At 42.6% G+C, this 18,861-nt stretch overlaps 1 protein-coding gene across 9 annotated transcripts in view; it reads left to right on the forward strand.

Annotated features, from left to right (window-relative positions):
- Nucleotides 1-353: 353 nt before the first annotated feature.
- The window catches only part of RSRC1 (arginine and serine rich coiled-coil 1), a 350,934-nt gene continuing 332,426 nt past the window's right edge, over nucleotides 354-18,861 (forward strand). For 2 of the 9 annotated variants that reach the window (XM_084847359.1, XM_084847360.1), the window contains exons 1-4: nucleotides 354-431; nucleotides 1,127-1,287; nucleotides 4,610-4,674; nucleotides 5,453-5,667. In XM_084847359.1, the coding sequence (XP_084703485.1) occupies nucleotides 1,260-1,287; nucleotides 4,610-4,674; nucleotides 5,453-5,667 (308 nt within the window). In that variant the 5' untranslated portion in view covers nucleotides 354-431; nucleotides 1,127-1,259. The other 7 variants (XM_084847366.1, XM_084847368.1, XM_084847363.1 and 4 more) reach the window with 5 other exon arrangements.

The raw sequence follows: 18,861 nt of genomic DNA on the forward strand, positions 1-18,861 counted from the left end.
TTATACAGACAGAACTCTGTGATTTATTCGAGTATTTTTTTTTTCCTGGGGGGGGTGATATTGGGGGCAAGGGAAAAGATAAGGAATAAAGAAAGGGCACGAATGGCACCGCTCGCACCCCCACTAAAAAAAGGGAAAGAAAACCCTACAACGGCCATTGTAGATCTGCGTGTCGTTTGTGCTGCTGACAATGTTTTCAAAAAGAAAAGGAAAAAGAACGCGACCGCACACCAGGAGACAACGGGGGTGCCGAGCGAAAAGGCTGGCCTCCAATCGTTAGCTTCGGCACTCTATTGCCGGGCTGCGCGAATCGATGAGCTCCGGCATGGCTTAGTAAGGCCTGGCTGGCGCTCAGGAGGAGGAAGGCGCTGAGCTCAAACTACGGAAGCTCGGCGGCGCGGCGGCCTTTGGCGGGCTCGCGGACTTCAGAGGTAACCGGGGTCGCGCCGGTGGCTCGGGGTTGCCATGGTTGCGGGAGTACCTTTGCTCTGTGGGCCTAAAAAAACAATTGCCAGGGGGCTCGGGTGGTGCCGGTGACTGACGACGATGACGAACGAGTGTGAGACCGGGCCCGGGAGCTTTCCCTCAGCAACCCCTCCGCTATCGGGAGGAGCCCGTTCTCCTCTGTATCGCAGGTTTCCGCGAAGGAAGGGCGATTAGGCAGCCTCCCCAGCGTTGCCTGAGTCTCGAGGGGAGGGTGGAAAACCCTTCCCCTTTCCTTAGGCCTCTGCAAGGGGTGCATGTAGCTCCGCGGCCCACGTTGGGGACGCGCCGCTCCCGCCTAGCTCCAACGAGGACTCCCTCGTTTCAGGTTTGTGCCTCTTGAGGTGTCTCAGCGCTGTCCCTGAGCCGGGCTAGAGTTGTCGTTGGGCTTTGTTGCCCTAAAGGGAGGATCCTGCTATCACTCCCCTCACTTCCCGGAGCTGAAGGGAGGGGAATAGTCGCCTCTGGCGGAGAATTCCTTTTGTACGCAACTTCTAAAGAAGTGCGGGCTCAGCTTTTAAGGGCCTTCGGGCAAGGCATCCTCAATGGGCCCCCTCCGTCAGAAATTCCACCTTCCTACCGCCATTGTCACCAGCTTCCTCATCCTTTTTCTCAACATTGCTACCACTGGCTTGCTTGACAGGTAGAGAGACAGTGACGAAGTAGGTAGTTCCTGGGCCTACTTCTCTCCACCACCAGCGTCTGGGCCAAATTGAGAAACTGGTGAACAAGCAGGTTGCAATTGTGAAGAGGAGCAACTCCAGGGGCTCTTGTCAATGGGTTCCTGCTGGAGTTTGGGACTTGGTAGGTGCCCAACCATGCCTACATTTTATGCCAGCCCTGTTCTAAAGGCTCCGGGGTGTGTGTGTGGTGGTGGTGGTTATGACCTGGCAACTTTAATCCTAAAGCCTCTAAAGTCCTTCCTTTTGTCAGCCTCCAAAGTGGGTGCCTTCTTTGAGTGAGTGAGGGAAATAGTACTCTCCTTCCCTGCACTTGTAAGATCCTGCTCAGCAGGTAGCTTTCCATCCAGGAAAGTCACTTTCGTATTGGGGTGTATTACAGTTTTGTTTGCTAGTTAGCACTATTGTCAGATGTCACTTGGGTGCTCATTTGCCTCCCACATTTTTGCCTGTAGTATTAAGGGAATGGTGGCCAGGTCTTGCCCTACCATTTGGGAGAGTGAGGGAGCAGCATGAGGCAGCAGATTTTGGGTGTCATGAAAGGGCAGCAAATTGTCAGTTTAATTTGTTGTTACTGTATTTTTACTGCCAGGGACATGCAAAACAGCTTGTGGGATTTTCTGTTTCATGTGCCAAAATAACTTGGCCAACTTGTCTTAGGTGGGGGAACATTTGCTGTTCCACCTCAGGCAGCAAAATGACTTGGGCTGGCTCTGATGGTGGCTAGTGGTTTTGGCATGTGTGCTTCAAGTCTAATGTTTGAGACAGTGCCTGTCTATTTGCAACATTTCCTTCATCTAGTGAGCCAGCAGGAGCATAGTGTGGGAGAGGCAAGCAGCAGTGAAGGCCTGACTCTTATTACGTAACCAGGCCTATGGAGCATTGTGCTGCTCTTGGACAGCACAATCCTATTTATGTTTACTTGGGAGTAAGTCCTGCTGGGTTCAATGGATCTTACTCCTAGGTAAGGGTGCATAAGATTGCAGACTGAGTGCTACAAGTTTGTACTGCCTGTGCTGCTTGTGACATGCATGTTCTAACTTGGCTGCTCATATATTAAGGTTATATCTGTTTCTGTTTTCTGCAACACTTCCCTTCATCCCAGGAGGCCAGATCTCTAGGAAGACTGGATTTTCCCTGCTCCTTCTCCCCAATACCTAAGGAGGCATTTCTCCAGAGATCTTTACTGAAAGCCAAATTTAATGCCATATGTTCATCATACTGACACCACATCTTAAAGGACATATAGCCTTAAGCTGGAATCCTTTCTATATTTATCAGGAACTAAGTTGTTGAATTCAGTGGGACTTGCAAGTAAATATCCATAGCATCCATATTTTAGGATGAAAGTCTTTCCTCCCCAAGGAAAAGGAGGATATTGTTTTCTAATATCCAATCATAAGCACATTTACTTTTCTTGCTGAAATTAATATGGCTTACTTCCAAGTAAATGTGATTAAGATTTTTTTTCCAGCTTTGCTTTGTGTCAAAATTACAGTTAGGAAGGTGTAGCTATTTGGACTTCCTAATGTAGGCTGAGATATAGACTGGGCTGTTCCATCAGTTTTCAGTCCTCTGCACTCAGAGGGTAGAATGCAGTCAAAGTTATTGTCTCCTGTATTCTTAGCTCCTCCTACAACATAATCTAATCTAGGAGGAAATGGAAGTAGAAGAGTGAGAGAAGGTATCACAGCAAAGATAGGTTTTGTGTAAGAGCTCTGGACTGGCCTATCCATGCTGATCCTGTTTGTCTTTGGTCTTCTGTCTGGACCAGCAGGAATCGTCACAAGTCCTCATGTGGTTCATAGATGTTAAATGAGCTAAATCAAAAATCCTATGTGGAAGCACCCTTAAGGAAACCAAGAAGTTAATTGGGTCATATGTTCTGCTCTAGTCTTCTAAATGCCTCTCCCTGTCCTTGTGAAGTCAGTTCTGATTTGAAATGAGAGGAATATTTATTACTTATTTAGAGCAGCTTTACCTCACTCCTTAGCCAAGAGGCTCCCCAAGTAGCTTACAAAGATCAGCAGTTAGCCCCTGACCTGAGGCTTGCAGTCTAAAAGACATGACACACAAGGAAAAAGTGATGGGTGGTGGTAGTGGAGGAAAAAAGCAAGTTCAGATGCCACTTCTTAAATTTAGAGTTATTATAAACAACCAGCTGGGATGGAAACAATTTAGGTAGCCTGATAGAATGGTTGCTGGTAGTGACAATATAGGATGTTTGTCCTTATGTCTAAATGGGGAACAATTAATTTGAACTGTGGTTTATCTAAACAAGCTAGGGTCATAAACCACAGTTTGAAGTCTTGTTGAGACAAGCCATAGTTAAAGTTAGCCACAATTTGTCCTGACTCAGACATAATGATAAACCATATTGAGTTTAAATTAGGAAGCAACTGCTTCCAATCTCCTCTTTGCAGTTGTGCCAGAGGAGAGGGGTAGTGCATAATATTTGCTTAACTATAATTTAGTGCAGGGAAGGCTGCATTCCCTTGGAGGTAATCCGGGTGCCACATGCCACTGGTGCGTGGATCCATCCATTTACTCACTCCTCCCCCATCCATTCTATTATCCCTCCTTCCTGCATGGCAGTTAGACTTTTGGGAAAAGAGCTCTAATTGGTGCCAATGAAAGCCTTTTCCCCCTAAGCCTAATTGCCATTTGGGGGTTGGCAGGACCAAGGAGAGGAGGTGGATCCAAGGATGCTATGGCATGCATCTAGCTTGTTGGCTGGTGGTTCTTTTCCCTGCTTTAGGGTTACTTCCAAAGGAGGCCAGAGTATTTTATTTTTTTATTTGTAAATATAACAAAAACATAAAAGGGGGGGCACAAAAGAAAAAAAAGAAGAGTAGAGTTACATCTGCAGAAGACAGCTGCTCAGCAGTGCTTTCTTCTTGGCTTGCTACTTGCTCACATTACTCCATATCATGATATTGTGTCATTGCAGTGAGGAAGCTGTTGCCCTAGTGTTTTGGGTGTTTATATCTTTCAGGATATTTCTGAGCTGACCTCAGTGAATAAGAGTTCCTCCACTTTTGTGGTACCAGTGTTATGCAAATATTTATCCAGTGTACAAAATATTTTGCAAGGCTAGGAAAGTTAAAAAGGTTGGTTATACTAAACAAATCACCTCTCCCCCACCCCCACCCACCGTGCATTGAAATCATACAAACTATTCAGTTAGTTGCATACAACTGTGTTTACTTTTGCAAAATAATTGATATTTTTAATCTGACATAGGATTCAGAAGCTATGTTAGAAACCTCTTTTATGTATGCATTATTAAGATGATTCTTTTGGAATTTAGTTGCAAGTGTTTACACTTGGGATAAGCTTTCACTTATATTGTGTGTGTGTGGGGAGTAGAATGTTTTGGTTCAGGTGATTTACAATATAATAACTGATGATGCAGTCCTGAAGATGTACTTTGTAACCCACTTTAGCTGCCTCCATTGGAAGTGGACGACATAAACCTATATACATAACTTCTCTGCATGTTTACTCTGGAGTAAGTTCCACTATGTTCAGTAAGACTTAATCTCAGACAACAGGATTGCAATCTGAGTGGCACTTGGTTTCGCAAACATTTTCCTATGTTGGTAGAGAACTGGATCCTTTTCTTCCTTCCGTGTGCCCTCTTTCAACTTCCCCATGCTCTTCCTTGGCCTGTGTCAGGTACAGGTTAACTGTCTAACAAAGAAATATAGGTCTTGGCTCCAGAAATCTTTTGACAGTTTTGTCATGATACATTTTATTGCTGCCCACTTAAGGGAATTGTGCCGATAAGTCTGCATTCTCTGTGTCTAATGTTACTAACATGATATGCATGGGAGTACCTGTGTGCATGCATTTTGTGGTGCAACTTCAAACACATTGAATGAATATGCTCACCCCCACCCTTGAATAAAATGATGTAGAAATTATTTATGAATTAAAAGTAAAATGCTATTCATGTCTAATCAGAAGTGAGTCCTATTGAGTTGAATGGGACTTGATCTCAAGTAAGTGTGTATAGGATTACAGTCTAAGTTCTAAACAACTGGAAAGGTAGTCTTTATTAAAAGTAATGTTAGAGGAACCAAAGCAAGACATTATGTAGAAGTTCAGAACTGCTTCTTTAAAAATGATAAAAGTGTGCACAATTAAATTTTCAAGTAAATAGTTTGCTGTTATCTATACAGTAGCATTAGCTATGGTTTAGGTCTAAATTGAAGACTAGCACATGGAGATTTGTAATAGTATAAGTTTCTGTTGGTAATGTTTAGTATTGCACTTGATTTTTACAGCGTTTTTGGCTTTTTAAAAACTACCTTGTTGAAATGGGTCGCCGTTCATCAGACACTGAAGAAGAGAACAGAAGCAGGAGGAAAAAGAAACATCGTAGGAGGTCATCTTCAAGCAGTTCTTCTGATAGTAGAACTTATAGCCGTAAGAAATCAGGAAGGAAGTCAAGATCACGATCTCGAGATCTCCAGTTTCGTTCACATTCGTATGAAAAGAGGTAAATGAATTAACTCATCTTGGGTTTTGAATATGTCTGCAACAAGGCTTCAGAAATGATTCCGTGAGCATAATTCACAGCTTGATCTTAAGTTCTGCTGTGATGAGATAATGACATATAGGTTTATTACATAAAGATCCAGGATTTAGTGTAAAGAAGTTAAATATTTCCTTTGCTCTGGTATTTGTTGAGGGCTACTCTTCCAATCACACCTTTTTTGGAATGTGATAGTAGCAGTGATGTGGATTTTCTGGGAAACTTTGAATTGGAAAATTTTCCCGTGCAAATTAGTTAAATTGCAAAGGATCATTTACATAGGAAACATTTCAGTTCTCATCAGAAAATTTTCTGATATCCTGGAGAGATAACACATAATTTAACGTGTTTATTTTATTTGTATTTAGTTACCAGCAAAGCTTTAAATAGAACCCATGTTAACTTTGACCCAGTACGCCACAAGTATTTACCTGAAATGTTTGAGGGGAAAAAATTAAAGCACACTTAGGGGTCAATCCTATGGCCACTCGTCAGCGGCTAGACGGCCACACTCTGAGGTTGGTTCCCTGAGAACCGACCTTTACCCCTTCCCGCACTGCCTCGTCCTCAGCGCAGAACGGCTCCACACTCGGAAGAGGAGCATGGAGCAGTGAAAACGGGGTATTCCTGGAGACTGCCGGGGTGGGGAAGTCAGAAATCTGGTACGACACATCCAATGTGTCGTCTGGCTGTCGCTTCCCAAGCTCTGCCTTCATGCGGCTAGACAGCAGAAATCGGCTGTCTAGCTGCAAATGCAGGGCAGCTGAAGCACGGAGGGGGTGATCCCCTCTGCGCTTCTCCTGCCCTGCATTGTATAGGCGGTTGCTTCTGAGTTCGGAGGTGGCCGCCTATCCCCCCTTAATGTGATTTAAATGTTATATTATGTCAACATTTTAATGGAATACTTGTAACAATGTAAAGACAATAACATGTACTTACATTGTTTAAATTTAAGGAAAAAACAAAGACACTGAAAACTGTTGACACACTAATTAATTTTTGCAACCTGAAGAACTTAGTATAATATGCTGACAACCATTCATCTATTTCAACACATTCAACTCTCTTCTGCTAAGGTTGCTGAGGCACCTTCTGTTTCATTGTTATTACTTACTAGTTTCATTTCACTCTGAGACATATATGTATTTCAATTACACATATATGTATTCTCTCACATACTTGCTAGGGATAATCACCAGAAAATATTAATTGCAACTTTGAAACTGCCAAGCTTGCCTAATATTGTATTTGCAATTGTCATACATTCATTTTTACTAATGAACTTATGAAATGGAAAATATTCTGCAGGAAAATAAAGCCCTAGAAAATGTTCCACCTCACATCACTGGATAGTAGTATAGAGTTGCTGTTAGTTTCTATAATATCATCCAAAGGGCCACTGAAGTGGTCCTGGATTGCTATATATGTGTGGTGCTCTACTCAGTACATTTTGAGGCAACATTAACAAGAAAATATATTTTCAGTGTAAAGTAAGTAATGCTGGTTGGCTCTGCCTCATTTGGCTAGCATAGGATGCTCCTTTAGCTGCTGCAGCGGCATGCACTGTAAATGTCCAAACAAATTGGATTAGAAGCATATGTGGTTGATTCTGACTTATGTCATTGAGGCATGTGGAAGAAGCGGATTGGGAATTCAGTCCCTTCTTTATCATTTGGGCAGTATAAATCTTGGATGAAACACCACAGACTTGGGGCACCTGTTGTATAGATGCCAATTCCTGTGATTAGGATATGGTATAGGTTCTTTGGCCTAGTTGACTCCTCTCCTGATCAGTTTTTTTTAATGAAGCTCCCCTTCTTTCAATCCACTTTCTCCACACTGTGCATAGTTTTATACGCCTTTACCATGTCCTACTGCCCTCCACTTTCCCTTTTATAAAACTAAATAGCCCCAACTCTTGTAACCTTTCCTTGTAGAAGAGTTGCTCCATCCCCCTGATCATTTTGGTTGCCCTTTTTTTGCACCAGCTCTACAATATATTTTTTAGATGTGGCAACCAGACCTACAAGCAGTATTCCAAGTGTGGTTGCACTATAGATTTGCTTAAAGGCATTATGATATTGGCAGTTATATTTTCAATCTGTTTCATAAGGATCCTTAACATGGAGTGCGCCTTTTTCACAGCTGTTGTTTGGAGAAAGTGTCTTGAAACTCCTTGCAATACCTTTTTGTTTTTATCACCCTCATTAATTTGTTGTCATCCACAGACTTGGTCACCTCACTTTCACTGCTAAAGTCCAAATCACTTAGGAAGAAATTAACCACTGGTCATAATACAGATCCTTGGGGGCCCCCATTTCTTATATCTCTCCATTGTGATTACTGTCCTATTTATTATTACTTTCTGCTTCCTGTTTTTTAACCAGTTACCAATCCATAAGAGAGTATATTCTCCTATCCCATTACTGCTAAGTTTTATGTGAAGCTCATGATGAGGGTCTTTGTTAAAAGCTTTTTGCAAGTCCAGGTATATGATGACTATTAGATTACCCCTATCATTGTTGCTTGTTGACACTCTCAAAGAACTCTAAATATTTAGACCTTTGCAAAACTTATGTTCATTATTCCTTATCAAGACTTGTTCTTCTACATCCGGGATGGGGAACACATAGCCCTCCAGCTGTTGTTGGACTGCAGCTCCCATCATCCCTCACCATTAGCTATGCTGGCTTGGGCTACTGGGAGTTGCACTCCCAACAACTGGATGGCCAGACCTTCCCCACCCCTTTCTACGTGTTAGATAATTTTATTTTGAATAATGCTTTCCACCAACTTTCCTGGAAGAGACATTAAGTGAACCAGCCTGTAATTTCCTGCATCCCCCTTGGATCTCTCTTTAAACATTGGTGTTACATTGACCACTTTCCAGTCCTCTGGTTTGGAGGCAAATCTGAGGGACAAGTTAACTATTTTAGAGAGAAAATCAGCAATTTTACATTTGAGTTTTTGGAGAACTCTCAGTTGGATACTATCTGGAACTGGTGATTTTTAAAAAATATTTAATTAATCAGTAAGGCCTAGAATGTGATCTGTTATCACTATTTTTCTTAGGTTTTCAGATTATATTCCTGAAAACGTCTGTTCAGGTACAGGTATCTGTCCTATATCTTCCATAGTGAAGGCAGATGCAGAGAATTCATTCAGCTTTTCTGCAATTTCCTTGTGGTCTTTTAGCACACATTTAACTTCTTTGTCATCTGACAGTCCAATTGCATCCCTAGCCAGTTTTCCTGGCAATTTAAATATTCAAATATTGTTGGTCTTAATGTTTTTAGCAAAATGTTCCACACAATCTTTTTTACATTCCTCATTGTCTGCTTACATTTCTTTTGCTAAAGGATGTTACTTCTTGTTCTTGTCGTTTGGGCAAGGTTTCTACTTTTTGAAGGAAGCCTTCTTGCCTTGAGTTGCTTCCTTGACTGTATTCATTAACCATGATGGTGTTCTCTTGGACTTGGTGGCACCTTTCCAGATTTGCAGTATATATTCTAACTGAGCTTCTACTGTTGTGATTTTGAATGCCCCCCCTCTCAAACTTTCTGGAGAGATTTGATCCTTGGGTTTCTCCTGCAAGGTCTATATAATATTGAAAGTGCCCCTCATTTTTCCAGTCTCTCATCTTCCCAAATTGCAAATGTACATAAATTGTATAAATTATCTAAATTTGTACCATTTGTCTCAGTGTTAGTGGACTACTTTATGAACCTAAGATGTACAAAGGGTTGCGGAAATGGAACTTTAGTTGGATTCCCCCCTTGCATATACTTTGGAACTTGGTTTCTGCTAGTGCAATGTCATTTGTGCTAGTAGAATAATGCTGTTGGATACAACTCTTTATTTTTACATATATCCCAAAATTTAAGCAGATATTTAGGAATAGCTTTTGGTCCAGCTATTGTGTTTCTGCATGGGTTGTCTATCCAATGCGTATCTGTGAGGATATCTGGAATAGGTTTTTGTTGCAATTCATAATTGATGCTTTGTTTCTCCAAGGAGACCAACTGTGAGAGCCAGCTGAGTTGAACTTCCTGAAAATGGGATGAAAGATTGAGGACTGCCCAGCCCACTTTATTGAAAAGTTTTGCATGGTGTTAAAACCTGAAGCCTTTTCATATAAAGGCCATTAGCAACTTTTTTTAGCTCATAACCTTTCTAAAATCTAGGAACAGAAATGTAGGTGGTATAGACATCTTAACTATAGATAGCCTTGTGAACCAAGACATTATAGTATACATTAATTATAGTATACTATATAACATTATAGTATAATTAATTTTTGCTAGGTTGATAGACTCTAAACAAGTTTTATCTCTGAAAGATTTGATTGGATGCTTTGAAGGTTTTACTCTAAACTTCAGTTGTATCTGTTGTATGATGCAAAATGTATTTGTTTATAATATTTCTGATTTATTGCTATTTTTCTTGTCTCTGAGCTTTGACTGTACTTATTACATTGAAAAGGGGTGGCATAGAATATACAGGTTCTAATTAATGTTTCTTTTTTAGATGGAAATAAATGATGAGGTTTTTCTTGCTCACAACAGAAAATATAAGTTGTCTTTCCTCAGGAAAACTCTGCATATTTTTGATAATCTCTGTCTAGAAAAGAGACGTTTCTACATCACAGGAAGGCATCTTGTTCAGTAGACATGCATCATTTTCAAGAAGGTTGAGGCTTATTTTTTCACATTTTTGTTCATATAGAGATTCTTTTTTTAATATGGTGGGTTCCAAGCTACTTTTTGAACTTTTTTGGTGTTATTTCTGTTCTGGCATTATTAGCTTATGAAATATTATAGCCTGTCCTTAAAATCAATAAATTAGCTAAGAAAAGATAACAGTGAGGTTGCTTCTGCATTTACTTATGTATTTTCTGATTTTTTCATTTTTTTCACTCACAGTTTCGGTTTGTGTGTTTGGGTGCACATGGAGGGTAGATTTTTTTAAAAAATGTCTTAGTCTGTAAAAGAACCATGAGGCTCTACAGCAGGGGTACAGAACCTCTTTCAGCCCAAGGGCTGAATTCCATTTCGGAGAAGCTCTCGTGGGCTACCTTCTAATGGTGGGGTGGGCCCTAGAACAGTTGATCATGTAACCAGTCAGAGAGGAGGTGACCTGGGTTTAATCCCAAGTGGTGTTGCCCTGCACGTAGTATGAGATGTAAATGTTGTTGAACCAGTTGAAATAGTGACCACAGTGCTATCAGATTTAATATATATTGAAATGGAAAATTGCCAAGGAAGTCCAATACAGTCACACTTGACTTCACAAGAGGAAACTTCTCTAAAATGAGGGAACTGGTGAAAAGGAAGTTGAAAGCATGAATCAAGAGGGTTAAATCCCTTCACAGTGCTTGGAGGTTACTCAAAACCAAAATAATAGAAGCTCAGCTAAAATGTATACCACAGGTGAGGAAAGATAGCCCCAAGTTCAAGAGGTCACTGGGATGGTTAACAAGCAGTGTCAAGGATGCTGTTAGAGAAAAGAGAGCTTCCTTCAGAAAATGGGAGTCTTGTCCAAATGAGGGAAACAAAAGGGAGCACAAGCTTGCACAAAGGAGATACAAGCAGACAATAAGAGATGCAAAAAAGCATTTTGAGGAGCATGTTGCTAAGATCATCAAAGTAAGAAAAGGTAAAGGTGTCCCCAACCAGTCGTGTCCGACTCTAGGGTGTGGTGCTCATCCCCGTTTCTAAGCCGAAGAGCCAGCGCTGTCTGAAGACGCTTCCATGGTCATGTGGCTGGCATGACTGAACACCGAGGTGCACGGAACGCTGTTACCTTTCCCGCCGAGGCGGTACCTATTTATCTACTTGCAATTTCTTGCTTTCGAACTGCTAGGTTGGCAGAAGCTGGGACTGAAGCCGGGAGCTCACTCCGTCACGCAGCACTCGGGTCTCGAACTGCTGACCTGCCGACCTTCCGGTCTGCAGTTCAGCGTGTTAACCACTAAGCCACCGCAGCCCCTTAAGATCATCAAGGCCAACAATAAAGAATTCTTTAAAGATATCAGAAGCAGGAAACCAGCTAGGGAGGCAGTTAGACCATTAGGTGATAATGGAGTTAAGGCATACTAAAGGAGGATAAGGAGATTGTTGAGAAGCTGAATGACTTCTTCTCATCAGTTTTCACTGCAGAAGATATAGGACAGGTACTTGGGCCTGAACTGATGTTTTCAGGAAGGGAGTCTGGGGAACTGAGGCAAATAGTGGTGACAAAAGACGAAATTCTCAACCTTATTGACAAATTGAAAGTAAATAAATTCGTTACCTTGTCGTGGTGCTGGAGCTTGAGCACCTCAATGATGTCATGAGCTAAACTGTGACGGGACACCCAAGACGGGAAGGTCATGGCAGAGAGGTCAGACTAAATACGATCGCTGGGGAAGGAAACGGCAACCCATCCCAGTATTCTTGCCATGAAAACTAAATGGATCAGTACAACCAGAGATATGCTGGTAAACCACTGGAAGATGGGACTCCCAGGTCGGAATATGGTCAAAATGCTACTGGGGAGGAACAGAGGATAAGTTCAACTAGCCCCAGATGTGATGACGCAGCTAGCTCAAAGCCGAAAGGATGGCTAGCAGCCGATGGTGCTGGTGGTGAACGACTAATCCAATGTTCTAAAGATCAACACACCATAGGAACCTGGAATGTATGATCTATGAGCCAGGGCAAATTGGATGTGGTTATTGGGGAGATGTCAAGATTAAATATAGACATTTTGGGTGTCAGTGAACTGAAATGGACTGGAATGGGCCACTTCACATCAGATGACCACCAAATCTACTACTGTGGACAAGAGGACCACAGAAGAAATGGAGTAACCTTCATAATTAATAATAAAGTGGCTAAAGCAGTGCTTGGATACAATCCAAAAAATGACAGAATGATCTCAATTCGAATTCAGGGTAAGCCATTTAACATCACAGTGATCCAAATATACGCCCCAACCACAGTTGCTGAAGAAGCAGAAGTAGATCAGTTCTATGAGGATCTGCAGCACCTACTGGATAGTATGCCAAAAAAAGATGTTACTTTCATTACAGGAGACTGGAATGCTAAGGTGGTGTCAGGAGGCCCTAGCTGGCCTCTTTCAGTCTACTCCAGTAGCCAACTCCAGACACAGACAAAGGATTCTTTTCAACGCTTTATTCCTTTTACAACTTAATAACTCTGTCACCAGCGACTAAGCTATGAACAGAGTAATCTATGCCCCGGGTTGGAAACAGTTGGTCCCCGTTTGAATGAGAATCACTTGCAGACCCTGAACTTATGGGCTAGGGAGAGTCCCTCCCCTTTTCCATTGGGTCCTCTGGACGCGACCATTGCTTGGGTGCCAAACGGGCACTACGCCTCCTTTCTGCGCCCTTCATAGCCCGTCTCTCTCTGCGTCTGCGTCGAGCATCCAGCCAGTCCTCCTTCCGCACTCTTTCACTCCCAGGACTGCTATCTATGTCTGGAATGCCGGTAGGAGGAATCTCTGCCAGCTGCAGAGCCTGGGAGGGAAGAGCGCGCTCCTCTCCCATGGACGGCTGTTCCTCCTCAGAATCAGAACTGCTCTGAGGTTCTTTGGGCTTAGTGTCCACCCTGACAGGTTGGTAGTCAAATGACACCTGGAATTACAGGCAAGCATGGTCTGGGAGAACAAAATGAAGCAGGACATACGCTGATAGAATTTAGCCAAGACAACTCTCTGTGCATAAGAAACACTGTCTTCCAACAACCTAAGAGACGACTTTATACATGGACTTCACCAGATGGTCGACACCGAAATCAGATTGACTACATCTTTTGTAGCCAAAGGTGGCGGACATCTATGCAGTTGGTAAAAACAAGACCTGGAGCTGACTGTAGTTCAGATCACAAACTTCTTATTGCACAATTTAGAATCAGACTAAAGAGAATAGGGAAGAGCCACAGATCAGTTAGATATGAGCTCACTAATATTCCTAATGAATATGCAGTGGAGGTGAAGAATAGATTTAAGGGACTAGATTTAGTAGATAGGGTCCCGGAAGAACTATGGACAGAAGTTCGCAACATTGTTCAGGAGGCGGCAACAAAAAACGTCCCAAAGAAAAAGAAAACCAAGAAGGCAAGATGGCTGTCTGCCGAGACACTGGAAGCAGCCCAAGAAAGAAGGAAAGCAAAAGGCAACAGTGATAGGGGGAGATATGCCCAATGAAATGCAAAATTCCAGAGGTTAGCCAGAAGAGATAAGGAATTATTTTTAAACAAGCAATGCGCGGAAGCGGAAGAAGATAATAGAAAAGGAAGGACAAGAGACCTCTTCCAGAAAATTAGAAACATCGGAGGTAAATTCCAGGCAAAAATGGGTATGATCCAAAACAAAGATGGCAAGGACCTAACAGAAGCAGAAGAGATCAATAAAAGGTGGCAAGAATATACGGAAGATCTGTATAGGAAGGAAAATATCGGGGATAGATTTGACGGTGTGGTCAGTGAGCTAGAGCCAGACATCCTGAAGAGTGAGGTTGAATGGGCCTTAAGAAGCATTGCTAATAACAAGGCATCAGGAGACAATGGTATCCCAGCTGAACTGTTTAAAATCTTGCAAGATGATGCTGTCAAGGTGATGCATGCCATATGCCAGCAAATTTGGAAAACAGAAGAATGGCCACCAGATTGGAAAAAATCAACTTATATCCCCATACCCAAAAAGGGAAGCACCAAAGAATGTTCAAGCTATCGACATGCCAGTAAGGTAATGCTCAAGATCTTGCAAGGTAGACTCCAACAATTCATGGAATGAGAATTGACAGATGTACAAGCTGGGTTTAGAAAAGGCAGAGGAACTAAAGACCAAATTGCCAATATCCGCTGGATAATGGAGAAAGCCAGGGAGTTTCAGAAAAACATCTATTTCTGTATTATTGACTATTCTAAAGCCATTGACTGTGTGGATCATAACAAATTGTGGCAAGTTCTTGGTGGTATGGGGATACCAAGTCATCTTGTCTGCCTCCTGAGGAATCTGTATAACGACCAAGTAGCAACGGTAAGAACAGACCATGGAACAACAGACTGGTTCAAGATTGGGAAAGGAGTATGGCAGGGTTGTGTACTGTCACCCTACCTATTCCGCCTGTACGCAGAACACATCATGCGACGTGCTGGCCTTGATGAATCCAAGGCTAGAGTTAAAATCGCTGGAAGAAACATTAACAATCTCCAATATGCAGATGATACCACTTTGATGGCTGAAAGGGAGGAGGAGCTGAGGAACCTCATGACGAAGGTGAAAGAAGAAAGTGCAAAAGCTGGGTTGCAGTTAAACCTCAAAAAAACCAAGGTTATGGCAACCAGTTTGATTGGTAACTGGCAAATAGAGGGAGAAAACATGGAGGCAGTGACAGACTTTGTCTTTCTTGGCACAAAGCTTACTGCAGATGCTGAGTGCAGCCAGGAAATCAGAAGATGTTTACTTCTTCAGAGGACAGCAATGACAAATCTGGATAAAATAGTGAAGAGCAGAGACATCACTGACAACAAAGGTCTGCATAGTTGAAGCAATGGTATTCCCCATAGTAACCTATGGCTGCGAGAGCTGGACCATAAGGAAGGCTGAGCGAAGGAAGATAGATGCTTTTGAACTGTGGTGCTGGAGGAAAATTCTGAGTGCGCCTTGGACTGCAAGAAGATCAAACTAGTCCATACTCCAGGAAATAAAGCCAGACTGCTCACTTGAGGGAATGATATTAAAGGCAAAACTGAAGTTCTTTGGCCACATCATGAGAAGACAGGATATCCTGGAGAAGATGCTGATGCTAGGGAAAGTGGAAGGCAAAAGAAAGAGGGGCCGACCAAGGGCAAGATGGATGGATGATATTCTGGAGGTGACGGACTCGACCTTGGGGGAGCTGGGGGTGGCGACGGCCGACAGGGAGCTCTGACGTGGGCTGGTCCATGAAGTCACGAAGAGTCGGAAGCGACTGACCAAATAAACAACAACAACAACAACAAAATTACCGGGCCCAGATGGTATCCATCTTAGAGTTCTTAAAGAACTCAAATATGAAATTGCTGATCTTCTAACAAAAATATGCAACATGTCCTATGGCCTCTGTAACCAGAAGACTGGAAGATGATAGCACCCTCTCATAGCCCCCAATAGTAGTCTTCAAAAACATGTAGGAAGAAAGCCAGACTATGAAGCTCATAGTCTTCAATGTCTATATACTAATGCCCAGAGTATGGGAAACAAACAGAATGAACTCGAACTCTTAATATGGGAGGGAAATTATGACTTGATAGGTGTAACTGAAACTTGGTGGGATGACTCCCATGAGTGGAATACAGCAATTGAAAGATATAAATTGTTCAAGAAGAACAGAAGGAACAGAAGGGGAGGTGGGGTTGCACTATATGTTAAAAATACATATCTGCACAGAAATACAGGATGATGAGCTTGGTAGCCCCATCGAGAGCATCTGGGTTAAAATAAATAGAGCAAAGAATAAAAGGAACCTGGTGGCCGGGGTCTACTACCGGCCACCCAATCAAGGAGAAGACAAGGATGAAACTTTTGAAAAGCAAACTGCCAATGTTTCAAGGAAGCATGACATAGCAGTAATGGGGGAACATCAATTTCCCCGATATTTGTTGGGAGACAAATTCTGCAAAACATGTCCCTCCAAGAAATTCCTGACTTGTGTTGCTGATAACTTCCTCCTACAGAAAGTAGAGGAAGGAACTAGAGGATTGGCTATCCTTGACTTGATCCTAACCAACAGAGATGGCTTAGTGGATAAAATAGCAGTTACGGGAACTCTGGGGGAAAGTGACCATATTATACTTGCGTTCTTGGTTCTAAAGGAAGCAAAAGCTGAGTGTAGCCAAACGCGTACCCTGGATTTTAGGAAAGCTACTTGTAATAAACTCAGAACAAATATAAGTAAGGGCCCATGGCAAGGGACTCTAATGAGAAAAGGAGTCCAAGATGGGTGGGAGTTTTTTAAAAAGGAAATTCTAAAGGCACAATTACAAACCATTCCAACAAGGAAAAAAGGTGGAAGACAACATAAGAAGCCAATGTGGCTTCATATAAAAGCTTAGAGATGACCTGAGAACAAAAAAGGACACATATGGGGAGTGTAAGGAAGGCCAAGCTACAAAGGATAAGTACAGGCAGGTAACACAGCGTTACAGGGATGGCGTCAGGAAGGCTAAAGCTGATAACGAGCTGAGGTTAGCGAGGGATGCTAAAAGCAACAAAAAAGGCTTTCTTCAGCTATGTGCATAGTAAAAGACAGAGGAAAGAAATGGTGGTTCAGCTGTTAAATAAGGATGGCAAAATGATAACAGATGACAAAGAAAAGGCAGACGTGCTCAATTCCTACTTTGGTTCAGTCTTCTCCCGAAAGAGGGTCTATGACCCCGCTGGCAAAGGCCAAGTACAGGCTGAAGGGGCAGGATTGCAGCTTGAGATTGATAGGCATATGGTCAAGGAACACCTAATTACTTTGAATGGGTTCAAATCTCCAGGGCCAGATGAACGGCATCCTAGAGTATTATTTATTATATTTATATCCCACCTTTCTTCCATTGTGGAACTCAAGGTGGCTACATGTGTTTCCCAGGTGGTCTCCCCTCCAAGCGCTTTCCAGACCCAGACCTGCTTAGCTTCAGCAAGGTGGCTACCTCATGTGCCTTCAGACCATGCCCCGGAAGTAGTAAAGGAACTGGCAGAAGAGCTCTCAGAACCACTGTCATTTATCTGTCAGAAATCGTGGAGTACGGGTGAAGTGCAAGATGACTGGAAGAGGGTTAATGTTGTCCCTATCTTCAAAAAGGAGGAACCTGGGAACTACAGACCAGGCAGTCTGACATTAATCCCTGGGAAAATTATGGAGCTGATTATAAAGCAATCCATCTGTAAACACCTTGAAAACAATGCAGTGATTACTCAAAGCCAACATGGATTTGTCAAGAACAAATCCTGCCAGACAAATCTGATCTCATTTTTTGATCAGGTAACTTCCCTTGTGGACTGTGGGAATGCTGTGGACATAATATACCTTGATTTCAGCAAAGCTTTCAACAAAGTACCCCATGATATCCTGATTAGCAAACTAGCTCAAAGTGGGCTTGATGAAACAACTCTCAGGTGGATCCACAATTGGCTACAGAATCGGACTCAAACAGTGCTCATCAATGGGAACTTCTCAAACTGGGGAGAGGTTACGAGCGTGGTACCACAGGGTAATAACATTTTTATTAATGACTTGGAGGTGGTGGTGCAGGGAATGCTTATCAGATTTGCAGATGACACAAAATTGGACGGGGTAGCTAATATCTTGGAAGACAGAAACAAACTTCAAAGTGATCTTGATAGACTGGAGCGCTGGGCACAAAACAACAGACTGAAATTTAATAGGTATAAATGCCAAGTTCTGCACCTAGCAAAAAGTAACCAAAGGCACAGTTACAAGATGGGGGATACTTGGCTCTCCAATACTACAAGCGAGAAAGATCTTGGAATTGTTGTAGATCACAAGCTGAATATGAGCCAACAATGTGATGTGGCTGCAAAAAAGGCAAATGCTATTTTGGGCTGCATTAATAGAAGTATAACTTCTGAATCCCGTGAAATACTAGTTCCCCTCTACTCTGCACTGGTTAGGCCTCATCTTGAACACTGTGTCCAGTTCTGGGCACCACAGTTTAAGAAGGCTGCAGACAAAGTGGAGAGAGTTCAGAGGAGGGCAATGAAGATGATCAGGGGACTGGAAACAAAGCCCTATGAGGAGAAACTGAAAGACTTGGGCATGTTTAGCCTTGAGAAGAGAAAACTGAGGGGAGATATGATAGCGCTCTTGAAGTACTTGAAAGATTGTCACAGAGAGGAAGGCCAGGATCTCTTCTCGATCATGCCAGAGTGCAGGACATGGAATAATGGGTTCAAGTTACAGGAAGCCAGATTATGGCTGAACATCAGGAAAAACGTCCTGACTGTTAGAGCAATACGACAATGGAACCAATGACCTAGGGAGGTGGTGGGCTCTCCCACACTGGAGGCAATCAAGATGAAGCTGGACAGCCACCTGTCAAGGATGCTTTGATTTGGATTCCTGCATTGAGCAGGGGTTTGGACTCGATGGTTTTATAGGGC

Source organism: Heloderma suspectum, chromosome 3, assembly GCF_057233095.1.
Source record: "Heloderma suspectum isolate Gila_16-S chromosome 3, 16-S_ref, whole genome shotgun sequence".
Classification (NCBI taxonomy): Eukaryota; Metazoa; Chordata; class Lepidosauria; order Squamata; family Helodermatidae; genus Heloderma; species Heloderma suspectum.